This window comes from Phaseolus vulgaris, chromosome 8 (assembly GCF_051622355.1).
Source record: "Phaseolus vulgaris cultivar YP4 chromosome 8, ASM5162235v1, whole genome shotgun sequence".
NCBI lineage: Eukaryota > Viridiplantae > Streptophyta > Magnoliopsida > Fabales > Fabaceae > Phaseolus > Phaseolus vulgaris.
The window spans coordinates 532,516-544,858 of record NC_143505.1 but is presented as its reverse complement, the minus strand read 5'-3'; the positions used below and the strand labels follow the sequence as shown (position 1 = coordinate 544,858).

General features: G+C 32.6%; 2 protein-coding genes across 4 annotated transcripts; both read left to right on the top strand.

Annotated features, from left to right (window-relative positions):
* The first annotated feature begins 2,231 nt into the window (after window positions 1–2,231).
* Window positions 2,232–5,701, top strand: LOC137825813 (2-alkenal reductase (NADP(+)-dependent)). The gene is made up of 5 exons (XM_090293553.1): window positions 2,232–2,628; window positions 2,964–3,144; window positions 3,969–4,135; window positions 4,827–4,909; window positions 5,086–5,701. Exons 1-5 carry the CDS (start codon window positions 2,398–2,400, stop codon window positions 5,462–5,464), a joined length of 1,041 nt encoding a protein of 346 aa, XP_090149679.1. The 5' UTR covers window positions 2,232–2,397; the 3' UTR covers window positions 5,465–5,701.
* Window positions 5,702–8,846: 3,145 nt separating this feature from the next.
* LOC137823445 (14-3-3-like protein A) lies at window positions 8,847–11,576 on the top strand. Of its 3 annotated transcripts, XM_068628583.2 has the most exons (6): window positions 8,987–9,029; window positions 9,126–9,160; window positions 9,489–9,996; window positions 10,088–10,210; window positions 10,769–10,885; window positions 11,303–11,576. In XM_068628583.2, exons 3-6 carry the CDS (start codon window positions 9,517–9,519, stop codon window positions 11,351–11,353), a joined length of 771 nt encoding a protein of 256 aa, XP_068484684.1. In that variant the 5' UTR covers window positions 8,987–9,029; window positions 9,126–9,160; window positions 9,489–9,516; the 3' UTR covers window positions 11,354–11,576. The 3 variants fall into 3 exon arrangements, with proteins under 3 accessions (XP_068484683.1, XP_068484684.1, XP_090149678.1); XM_068628582.1 differs by lacking the exon at window positions 9,126–9,160 and having other exon boundaries at window positions 8,847–9,029; XM_090293552.1 differs by lacking the exon at window positions 8,987–9,029 and having other exon boundaries at window positions 9,098–9,160.
* Window positions 11,577–12,343: the final 767 nt, after the last annotated feature.

Here is a 12,343-nt window from a genome sequence, read left to right as displayed (position 1 = left end):
TGATATGGTGGAGAAGAAATTCTCTTTGTGTAATTGTGTTCCCTTCCAGTGGAAAAGTAGCCCTAAAGCAATAAGAAAATGTCAAATGAGAGATAAAGTTTTCCTATTAGTTTTCAAACTGTCGTTATTTTTCTATTGGAGAATGGTAAATGAGACAAGAAATAAGGGTAGGTTATTTATATTCCTTTTAATGCTTGCTATGCTAAATAAAGTGTAGGAAGACCTACTAACTTAACTTAAGTGTATAAAGTTTCTATGATACTCTTATAGTAAAAAATAATTATTCTAAAACCATTTTTTTAATACAATATTATATAATAATAAAATAATAATTTTTTTGGTATCAAGCGGGTGAAACTTGTGTCAAGATATCATTATTCATAAATATAATATATAGCAATCAACGATCTTATATGGACTGGTGTCAAAATATCATTATTCATATATATAGCAAATATAATAATTGACTACTATGTATGAAACTGATGTCAAAATATCATTATCTATAAATATAACATATATAGTAGTTGACCACCATATATGAAACTAATGTCAATATATTATTGTCCATAAATATAGCATATACAACAATTGACCATCATGTATGGAATTAGTGTCAATATATCGTTATCTATAAATATAACATATATGTATATAACTGGTGTCAAATATATCATTATCCATAAATATATCATATACAAGTGTTGATTAATGTCAGTATATCATTATCTATAAATATAATATATATATATATATATATATATAATTGATTGTCAGATATTATTTATAAATATAACATATATAGTAGTGAATCACCATGTGTCAAAATATGATTGTCCATAATTATAAAAAAAATATATATATATATATATATTTATTTTTATTTTCTTTTTTCATATACTATCATTCAATTGTAGTGTTTGTAAAGTACTTTTACTTTCATCTCTTCACCAGTCAGATTCATCCACGTCTCCTATCAAAAGTAAATCTAAGGAGCCTTAGACCATTGAAGGCTCAACCACTCAAATAAGTAGCTCATAAACATGACAATTCAACAATTAACAATGGAAACTAAAATAATCTGAAAGCATTTCCGTGTACTTATGAAAAGCATTAACAAAACCTAAACAAGTTGACAAAATTCTGAAGTACGGTGAAAATGAAGTAAAGTTCTATGACCATCCACAATGGTACACCCCTTAGGTGGGACATGTCTAGTCACATCAACCAAACCAATTAGGTTTCACACATTACTCCACATATTTATTATCTGAAGAAACTTTTATAGTGAAAGTTAATGTTATTCTGACCACTTCACTAGTCTCATGTGACTTAAGTCTGAGACTATCTTTGTAGGTATTCTCTTTTTGACATCAAGAGAAGCAATTGGAATTCAAAAGAAAATAAGAGAATTTCTGTAGAAAATATTCAGTTTCAGAATGAATTTAAGATTTATTTTCTTTCTAGAAAGACCGGTTTTTACCTAGAACAAACCAAGGTTATATGTATTAATAAAGGGAAATCTATTTTTCTATTTATTTCAACTATACAAACTTTGTAATGGTAAATTTAATAATTTCAACCCATCTAAGCAGTGTTAGTCAATGATGTATATATACATTGTGTGATTTTCACTCTCAGATATTTGGCCTATCTGAACTATGGTTGATGTCTCTAAGACTAATTGTTCCTACAAGACCTAAATCCTGAAGAACACTTCCTTTTGTGTTGATCTTCTCGTCTTTCAGGTCTTTCGGCTAGTCTTCTTCCAACCGGAGTCTCTTGATTTGGGCACGATGGGGTACCTGTGAAGACACTCCGACGATCAAGTCAGACCGAGAGCTAAGTACCAGAAGAGTGGAGAGTGAATAGTTACCTTGGGTGTTGTGCCTATTCTCCTATTTATACTGCTCTAAATGGGCTATGGCTGTTATGGGTCTGTTTTAAGGTCCAAACGAAGGCGCAATTGTGCTTTAACCGTGCTTATCACCTAAGTTGACTTACCTAATTACAAGTTTAACTTTGTATATTGTCGTCTAGTCGGTTTTGTCGTCTAGTCGGCCTTCGGTCGGTAGTACACTAATGAAGTCAATGTTTTCTTCTCCCAGTTTTTTTCCACTCAAATGTGGAACAGAGAGAGACCATGAATGCTGCTGAAAGATGGCAGGTTGATGAGAGAGTTAAGAAATATTGTTTGCTCTTTATTATTTCCTGTACTGTGCTACATAGTTGGCGGTTGGAAGAAGTAAAGAGGGTGTACCGCGGCATTAAAATTTAAATAGTTGGAGAATGAGGTCATTAGGTGCACACTTTGTTTATTCATTGTTGAACTTTGACCGAAGAAGAACCTGTAGTAGTAGTTCTCTTCTCCTCATTTGAATTGAATCTTCTCCCACCATGGCAGAAGAAGTAGTGCAGAACAAGAAGGTCATATTCAAAGGCTACATAGATGATATTCCTAAAGAAACAGATATGGAGCTCAAGCTTTCAAATCTCGAGCTCAACCCTCCGCCGCAAGGCTCCGCAGCAATTCTCGTCAAAAACCTTTACCTCTCTTGCGATCCTTACATGCGCGGTTGCATGCGTCATTTCCACGTATCTTATATCCCTGCTTTTGTCCCTGGCCAGGTTTCAAACCATTCACTGTTACACAACACATTATTTGATATTACTACATTTAATAGTCTATAAGTGAATGCAAAACTCATCTTATAAGTCGGTTTTATAGTCATGTTACAAATCACTCGTGGTAAAAGATTCTGCATCGACTAGATATTAAAACATTTAATAGTTTATAAATACGTGCAAATTTTATCTTATAAATCAGTTTTATGGTCAAGTTAAAAACCACTTACGAGTAGAGATTACACGTAGAAGCAAATCTCATTTTATAAAGATGGTTTTATGAGGTTGAATTAAGCTTGTTACATTAAATAACTGATTTCCTGTGTATTTTGATGAAGGCACTTGAAGGATTTGGTGTGTCGAAAGTTATACACTCTGATAATCCAAATTACAAGCCTGGTGATTTCATTACCGGGTTCACTGGCTGGGAAGAGTATAGCCTCATCAAAAGAACAGACCAGCTCAGAAAAATTGAACCTGATGACCGCATTCCTCTCTCTTTCCATGTCGGTCTTCTTGGTATGCCACTCCCCTCAATTATTACTATCGACTTTCCAACACATGCTTTTTTCTTTCTTTTGTCTCCTATTTGGATTTATATCTTATAATTTTATACAAGTTTGTTGTATCCAAATGTCAATCACGTTTGGTATTGGTATCTTTGCTTGTGCTTACTCATATGATTTATGAGTACATTGTTATCTATAGCTAATACTATGAGCGCAAATATTTCTCTTTCTAATTAAGAGTATATCAGTCTAAACTAAGAGTATAAGAGTCTAAACACTACTATTGGACTGTGACTTAATTCACCTATCAACTTTAGGGGAGAATTAATGCACCCTTTAACAATCCGAGCAGAATAGATTGTGTATGGCTCCTATATGTATTATGACAGAATAGAATGCACTGCTATGTGTAACTTCCCTTTTTTCGGAATTTTGGCCCAACATCGCCCTGATTCATAACCGAGTGCCACCAGATTTGGATTTTAGTTTGCTGGAAGTGTTGATAGTTTTTTTTTTTTGCCTATAGATTCACTCTGTTGTTGAACATTATAGTCACTAATTGATAATGTAGGATTGCACCATTTTGAGCTCATTCATTATTTTCGTCTCATCTGGTTGGAGGGAATCCTCTAATATTAGAGAGTTCCTTTGTTATATTTTATGCAATCATGTCTTTTATGGCACAGTTGTTTTGACCTTGCAAATCCTTTCAACATTCAGCCTCTGTGTTTTTCTTTATTTGACTTACGTATGGAAATGAAATCACTTCCAGTCTTCTACTGGTGGTCTAGTTTGATAAATAATTAGCCATTCATTTTTTCTTTAATTTTATAGGAATGCCAGGTTTTACTGCCTATGCGGGATTTTTTGAGGTTTGCAGCCCAAGCAAAGGAGAATATGTTTTTGTATCTGCAGCATCTGGTGCTGTAGGTCAGCTTGTAGGGCAACTTGCCAAGTTACAAGGTTGCTATGTTGTTGGAAGTGCTGGATCAAAGGAAAAGGTCAGCTTCACTAATGATTGCCGAAAGTAAAACTGAATGCTTGAATTAGTTGTTCCTTTTTCTGTATATTGTTAGGAAAATCAGAATTAATTCTCTCTCTTTGGTGTAGATAAAAAATGAACACTTACGCAAGCAATAAACAAATAATAGAAAATAGAGCAAATAGAATAATGACACTGATAATTTTTAAGGTTGCAAACTTCTTCAATATGAAAATGTTTTCACTATGAAAGTAGGATTACAATATTTGTTTATCTCACTCTGTGAGAAAACACTCAATCTCACCCAAGAATGATGAAATACAACTTCTCTCTAACCTTTCACTAGGATTTCTAATCTCACACTATGGTGGATATCAACTCTCTAGGTTGTTTTCTCACTTGTTTGTTTTTCTCTTCCTCACAAGTTCTCTTTATATAGAGAATGAGAGGAAAGTTTATCACATAAAGACATAGTGGGTAATTAAAGTTCATCACATTTTCAAAAAAGAGTTATAATTCCAAGACTTTTGGAATTACCATTATTCAATGGATCAGTTATCAAGATTCATTGGTTATGGTCGCCATTAGAATAAGGAGGGATTCCCAACATATAAAAATAGATGAAGTATTGACATTTAGACACATGAATGCACACACAGATACTTGAACCTAGTACTTTGTTAATTTTCTCATTGAATTTGTTGTGTTAGGTTGACCTTCTAAAGAATAAGCTTGGCTTCGATGAAGCTTTTAACTACAAAGAAGAATTAGACTTGAATGCGGCTCTACAAAGGTTTGTGAACAATTGAATTGTTAGCTATTGTCTATGGAAACAAAATGGTTTTTCTAAAAGTGTTCTTGAGAAATAAGTTTACAACTATTTCTACTTCTCACTGGTTAGTTATCCTTCATGACTTTGACATTCAAAACTCCAGTCACAAACACAATTTTTCCTGGCTTACATGACAGGTATTTTCCACATGGCATTGACATCTACTTTGACAATGTGGGTGGGAACATGCTTGATGCTGCACTCCTTAACATGAAGATTCATGGTAGAATTGCAGTTTGTGGGATGGTATCTCAGCAAAACCCTTCCAAGCCCATTGGAATATACAATTTATTCAACCTCATTTCAAGGCGCATCAGAATGCAGGGTTTTCTGCAAAGTGATTACTTGAATCTATACCCGCGCTTTTTGGAAGATGTCTCAAATTACTATAAGCAGGGAAAGATTGTGTATATTGAAGACATGAATGAAGGCTTGGAAAGTGCTCCAGCTGCTTTCGTTGGACTTTTCCATGGCAAGAACGTTGGCAAGCAAGTCATTCGTGTTGCCCATGGATGATTTTTTCAGTATGGCTAGCTGAAGATTGATGTTTTAAACATATTTGGTTTAGTATTTTGGATGCACTTGAACTACGGTTTGGCCTTAGTTTATTCCCTTATGCCTTTTGTATGAGAGGGGTTTTTCTCCTTTCTTGTGTGAAGTCGTTTAGCGTTTCTTGCTTATCAGTGGATATTTTTGCTTTGTTTTGTGAAATTTGCACTAGCTGGATGCTTAGAGAAGTTGTTTGAGTTGAAATACCCTTGTGTTTCCTTTTTTATTTAGTTTATTGATTGCTGATTATCATTATTCATAAATATATCAGTCAATCACTATATCACTATATATGGACTGATATCAAAATATCATTATCCATAAATATAAAGTATATAGTAGTCGATATTATGTATAAAATTGGTATTAATATATCATTACCTATAAATATAACATTGTAATAGTCGACCACTATGTATGAAATTGATGTTAAGTTATCATTATTCATAAATATAGCATATACAACCCTCGACCACCATGTATAAAACTAGTATCAATATATCATTATTCATAAATATAACATATATGTATATAACTGATTTCAAGATATCACTATCTATAAATATAACATATATAGTAGCCCATCACAATAATAAAAATATGTGAAAATATCATTACTTATAACATATGTATATTTTTTTTTTCTTTTTTCATATATTATCATTCTCTTGGGATTTGAGGAAGTGGATTTGTAGTGATTTAAGAGGAAAGTGTGAAGAAAGTGAGGTTATTTGGATTAAGGTATGTTAAAGTGGATTTGTGAAGAAAGTTTATTGAAGTTTGTGAGTGATGAAATGGTTGTAAGAGTATTTTGAATTATTTTTAATAGTGTGAATTACAAAATTATAAATTTACCCTTGTGTATAAAAAAGAAAAAATAATAATAATTAATTTTGTGCTTATTTTAGTTGATTAATATAAAATTACAATTATAAATAAAAATAAAAAATGTAAAATTAAAATAAAGAAATAAAATTAAAAATTTAAATAAAATCATATTATTTTTATTTTATTAATCTAAATTACATTATGTTATATATATATATATTAATCTAAATAATTATAGTTATTTAATTTATATTACATTATGTTATATATATATATTAAGTACATATTTTTTTATATAAGAAAAGTAATATTACTGATGGTTTTTATTATTATTAATATAAGAAAATTATTTTTGAAAATATTTTCAATTCAAATATTACATTGGACAAAAACATTTATTTGGGACAAAAATGGAAACTAAAAAAATCTTACTTAGCTTTTCTCTATTGGGTTCCACTTTCTTCTCTTCTCAACTATGAGGAGATACCTTATACCCTCATTCAACTTTCTTCGCCTTTTCATCCGTCTAAATGACTAGAAAAAAAAAAAAAATTCTGTCTTTTTAGAAACAGAGCATTAAAGTGTTGGTAAAGTACTTCTACTTTCATCTATTGACCAGTGAGCTTCATCTAGTCTCCTATCAAAAGTAAATCTAAGGAGCCTTAGACCATTGAAGGCTCAACCACTCAAATAAGTAGCTCATAAACATGACAATTCAACAATTAATACAATGAACACTAAAATAATCTGAAACCATTTCCGTGTATTTATGAAAAGCATTAACTAAACCTAAACAAGTTGACAAAATTCTGAAGTGACGGTGAAAATGAAGTAAAGTTCTGTGAGCAATCCACAATGGTACACTCGTTAGGTAGGACATGTCTAGTCACATCAACCAAACCAATTAGGTTTCACACATTACTCCACATATTTATTATCTTAAATAACTTTAAAAAATTGTAAAACATAATCTCTTATTTCTTACTTATTTCTACACATTTATTCTAATAACTATCTTTAATTTTAATTTTATTTCATATATTTCAACCATACCAACTTATTTACATTTAACTTAACTATCCTCAACCGATATAAACAATGTCGCATTATAAGTTAAAAAAAAAAGATAAAAAAATAGAGAGAGAGAATTACAGAGTTTCTACTACAAAATTCTTACTTTTGTTCTTGTTCATTGACTATAATGTTTACTGAATAAACAACTGGAAAATCAATTTAGCGAGAACAATATTGTCTCATTTTAGAATCACTCTTGTTATTTTACTCTACAACAACTCCTAAGAAATATTTCATTAAATTATCATTTTTATGTAAATCAGAATCCAAATTACGGATCAAGACTCAGAGAACTATTATCTCCTATCTTGATTTGGTCGCTTTACTATCTTAATGGTATCTGTAAAGATATTCTGATGTTCAAGTAAGATTTTTATATTCAATGTTTGATACAATTAATATATGATAATTTATTTTTTTCTTAAAAAGTGAGTGACTATTTATATATTATTATAGATAGAATTTAACGTTTAAATCATAATTAAAAACATATTTAATTACTATTTTAAACTGATTAATCTTTTGCTAAGTTTTAACAATTTAGTCATCTCGGGTACTAAAACCTCTAACCTTCGTTCCTATAATAATAATAATAAATAATATTTGGCATCGTGTAGAGATATGCATCGGTTTTATAAGCAGTAACTAGTGGCTTGTTTGGGGTCCAGTGAAAGCACGGAACACAGATTAAAAGTTGACGAAGAAAAAACAAAACATGATGAATGCTCAATGTTACCGTGAGTTGCGAGGCCAAGATGGGCCCACTTCAATCTAAATAACAATATTTCATCACTAATTTTAATCAAAATCTTAATAAAAATATTAAATCTTAATGTACTGGGGTTGACCCGGTCAACTCACGCAACCATCACACCTTAAGGTACGAGGTCGACCAAGTGGCATATGTGGTCGACCGACATAAGATGTTCAAGTCAAAGGTTGACCCGATTAGTAAAGGCTAACCCATGGTTAGGAAACGACCTAATTCAATCCTAATCGCTAAACAACCCTCTAATCCGGCCCAACAGCAAGGGTCCATCAAGGTAATATAAATGTCACGCATTCCAAGAAAGAAGTTACGTCATTATCTACAGTATTCTAACCAGCCGAATACGACATCTCACTGACTTGAGCGCCGAATACGACATCCCATTGACTTGAGTGTCGGAGTACCATTTGCAGGTACCCCACCAGTCTGAGGAGCCGTTCGACGAAGAAGATAGAAAGAACGTGAGACACGATCGACCGAGTGACACCTGGAGACAATAGTTCTCCCAGTCCCCAAACCCAAAACCCAGTTCGAGTACACTTAATAAAAATTGTATAATCAAATTATAAAAAATAAAAAATAATTTTTCATTCATAAACTAAAACGTATAATTTTTTTAAAATATATATTTTTTTATAAAATTGTTGTATAAAAGCACAGAGACAACCCTACTGACCCGACTGCTACACTACACATTCACATTCCTCAACACCGGTCAACCAACGTTTCCCACTTCTCACGGAATCTCCGCCATCCGCCACGTGTCACATTTTCATTGGATTATCCTCTCCTATATCAACGCCTTCATTTCTCGTGTTTTTCTCCCTTTATTCATTTTCATTCTCTCTCTCTCTGCTTCAGGTTCGTTCTCCACTCTCTCTTACCTCATCATCGCACTTTCATCTCTTTTTTAGGGTTTCATTCCGCGCATTCTTTTCTCTATTTTGTTTCTCCTAGGTTTCATCATCCAGATCTGCATCTTCTATTTCTAGGTTTTCATTCTCACCACTCACTTCTAATTTTCTTTATTTTCATTTTTCCTTCCGATTCCGATTATGCCTCCTAGATTTTTGTTTCTGCATATCGTGTTGTTGACCAATTTTCTCTTCGTACGAGGGAAAACAAGTTTAAACTGAGAAACGGATCGTTTTGTGTGTCGAGTTGTAGTGAAACCGATTCTTCTTTTTTTATTCTAAAATAAATTAATAATTTTAAAATTGAGTGTAGTTTTGTTTATTAAACTATTCAAAATTGTTAAAACTTGAATTATTTTTAGATCTTGAATGAATTCATTTTAACTACGATGTGATTGCATTGCAGGATTACGTGAAGTTCGCGAATCAGAGAAATGGCAGATTCTTCTCGGGAGGAGAACGTTTACATGGCGAAGTTGGCCGAGCAGGCTGAGCGGTACGAGGAGATGGTTGAGTTCATGGAGAAGGTTGCGAAGACTGTGGAGGTTGAGGAGTTGACTGTGGAGGAGAGGAATCTTCTCTCTGTGGCATACAAGAACGTGATTGGGGCGAGGAGGGCTTCGTGGAGGATCATATCCTCCATCGAGCAGAAGGAGGAGAGCAGAGGCAATGAGGACCACGTTGCTATTATAAAGGAGTACAGGGGAAAGATTGAGACCGAGCTCAGCAAGATCTGTGATGGGATTTTGAACCTCCTCGAGTCCAACCTCATCCCTTCTGCTGCATCTCCCGAAAGTAAAGTCTTTTACCTCAAAATGAAGGGTGATTACCACAGGTACCTTGCTGAGTTTAAGACTGGGACAGAGAGGAAAGATGCTGCAGAAAGTACTTTGCTTGCTTACAAATCCGCTCAGGTAACATATATTGTTTATCTTATGGAATGCTAGTTGTTAGTACTTACTAGCTACTAGTTTCTGAACTGAAAAGTTGCGTTTTTTGATGCAGGATATTGCTCTTGCTGACCTGGCCCCCACCCACCCTATTAGGCTTGGACTTGCTCTCAACTTTTCAGTGTTCTATTATGAAATCCTTAACTCACCAGATCGTGCTTGTAATCTTGCCAAGCAGGTATATCTAAAGCCTTTTAATGGTGTTTTCAATTTCTTGCTGTTGCTGGTATGTCTCATTTGTTGATTAAGAAATTGTTTGGGTTAGTGTATGGACCTCAGTCTTTGCTGATTGTTTGTTGGTTAGTCTGAGTTTTTCTATCAGCTGGTGCTCAAGTTCCTCTTTATCGAGCTTCGCCGGAATCTGTTGTGTCCACTCACTTTGTTTTACTTTGAAAATTCTGTTTTTGAGCAGAGCTAGTTTAAAGTGCTTATGACAAAAGTCGCGGTAGATGAATTCATAGAATATATAGTATCAAATGCACTCGTGTATTTTTTTCGAAGATCTTAGAATTTAGCTCTTTCAAGGGGTCTGAATTTACCAATGTTATACTGATTTAAATAATGTGTTCACTCCTTAGAATCTACTTTTTCCTTGTCTGACAATATTAATGTATTATGTCCCATTTCATGTTATATGACGTGTATGGATGCTCTGATATATTTTTTTTCCTTCACGCGCTGCATTCCTCAATTATGCTTTCTCTTTGGTGATCTGGGAAAATGCTTACTATGGCAGGCATTTGACGAGGCAATTTCCGAGCTCGACACATTGGGTGAAGAGTCATACAAAGACAGCACATTGATCATGCAACTTCTCCGTGACAATCTGACTTTGTGGACATCAGACATCACGGTACTAAATATTTCTTGTTTTGCATTTAACTGTAGACTTTAGAGTAGAACAAACCATGGTATATAGTTCTTTAATAAGCTGAACAACAACATAAACCTTTCATTTGTAAGAACCCAGCATAGGAAAGTTGAAAACTAATTTAAACTTGTTTGGTTTTACATTATTCTAGCTGTCGAAGTCCAAATACTAAGTACCTTCTCCGTTGAAGCATATTTTTGTGTTGCTGTTAATAGACTAGTTAAATGTTATCCTCATACTCAAATAATGACACAGTTAAAATAGACTGCACTGACCAGCTTTCTGTTGTCGTTGATAGCTTGCTAGATATATAGAATATTTTTGAGTTGCCTCTTTTTTCTCATCGATTTGAGATTGTATTCGTTCGAGTTTTTGACTTGAATCGCCTTTAATATTCAGGACGATGCTGGGGATGAGATCAAGGAGACAACGAAGCAACCAGGTGAATAGGCCATGAGAGTATTGATGTGGTAGTTGATGGGATATGTATTACCCTAAATTAATATAGATCCAATGTGGCTTGCCATAGTAGGATTGTATTAATGAATTTCATAATTTCAAGTGAGTTGCGCTTGGAATTTACAATGTTTCAGTGCTTCTGTATGTGTTTTATTCATCAGGTGAATGTGGCTTGCTGGTTTAGTCATTTATAAATTTTTTATTGTTGCTGTTATATGAATCTTCAAATTCATTTTTGCATTTAATGCTTCTCTCTTCATGCTCCCGAATCACTTGCAGACCACCGTTGAGTTAAATAACTATACTTTCTTTTATAGCAAATAAATTCAATTACCTTTCAACTTAAGTTAATTTTTGTTTGTATTTAATTACATTAATATTTTTAAGTTCTATTTATTTATACATCAATTATCTCTCTAGTTTTTGTAAAATTAGACAAACTCGATTTTTTTTTTATATCTATTACAGCAATCACTACGATAAAATATTTTTCAATTAGGTAGAATCAGTGTAATATAAAAGGGATTTATGTAGTACGTTTTCAAATTATAAAGATAGTAAGTGTTAAAAAATTGAAAGAAATGGAAATTTATTGATTATCAAGATAAAAGATACATATATATATATATTATTTATATTTGTTAACAAAATCTTTAACTTGATTAAAGCAATTAAATTTAAATTACTTTTTTAATATAATATTATTAATAAGTACTTTCTTAACTGTAGTTTTAAATATAAAATAATGAAATGTATTAAAGAACTCATTGAATATTATTTTACTACCATCTTCGCTAAGGTGTACTTTCACTGGTGAAGCCTGCTTAGGTTCATCAAATTAATGTAGATAGAAAAGAAAGTAACACCTACTTAGGGTGAAAATATATTTATTATTAATTTGAATTGGAATATTTCACAAAATTAATTTATTTCATGTCAATGTCGGAATCATCCTCTTTTTTCAATTTATATGTTTATTTT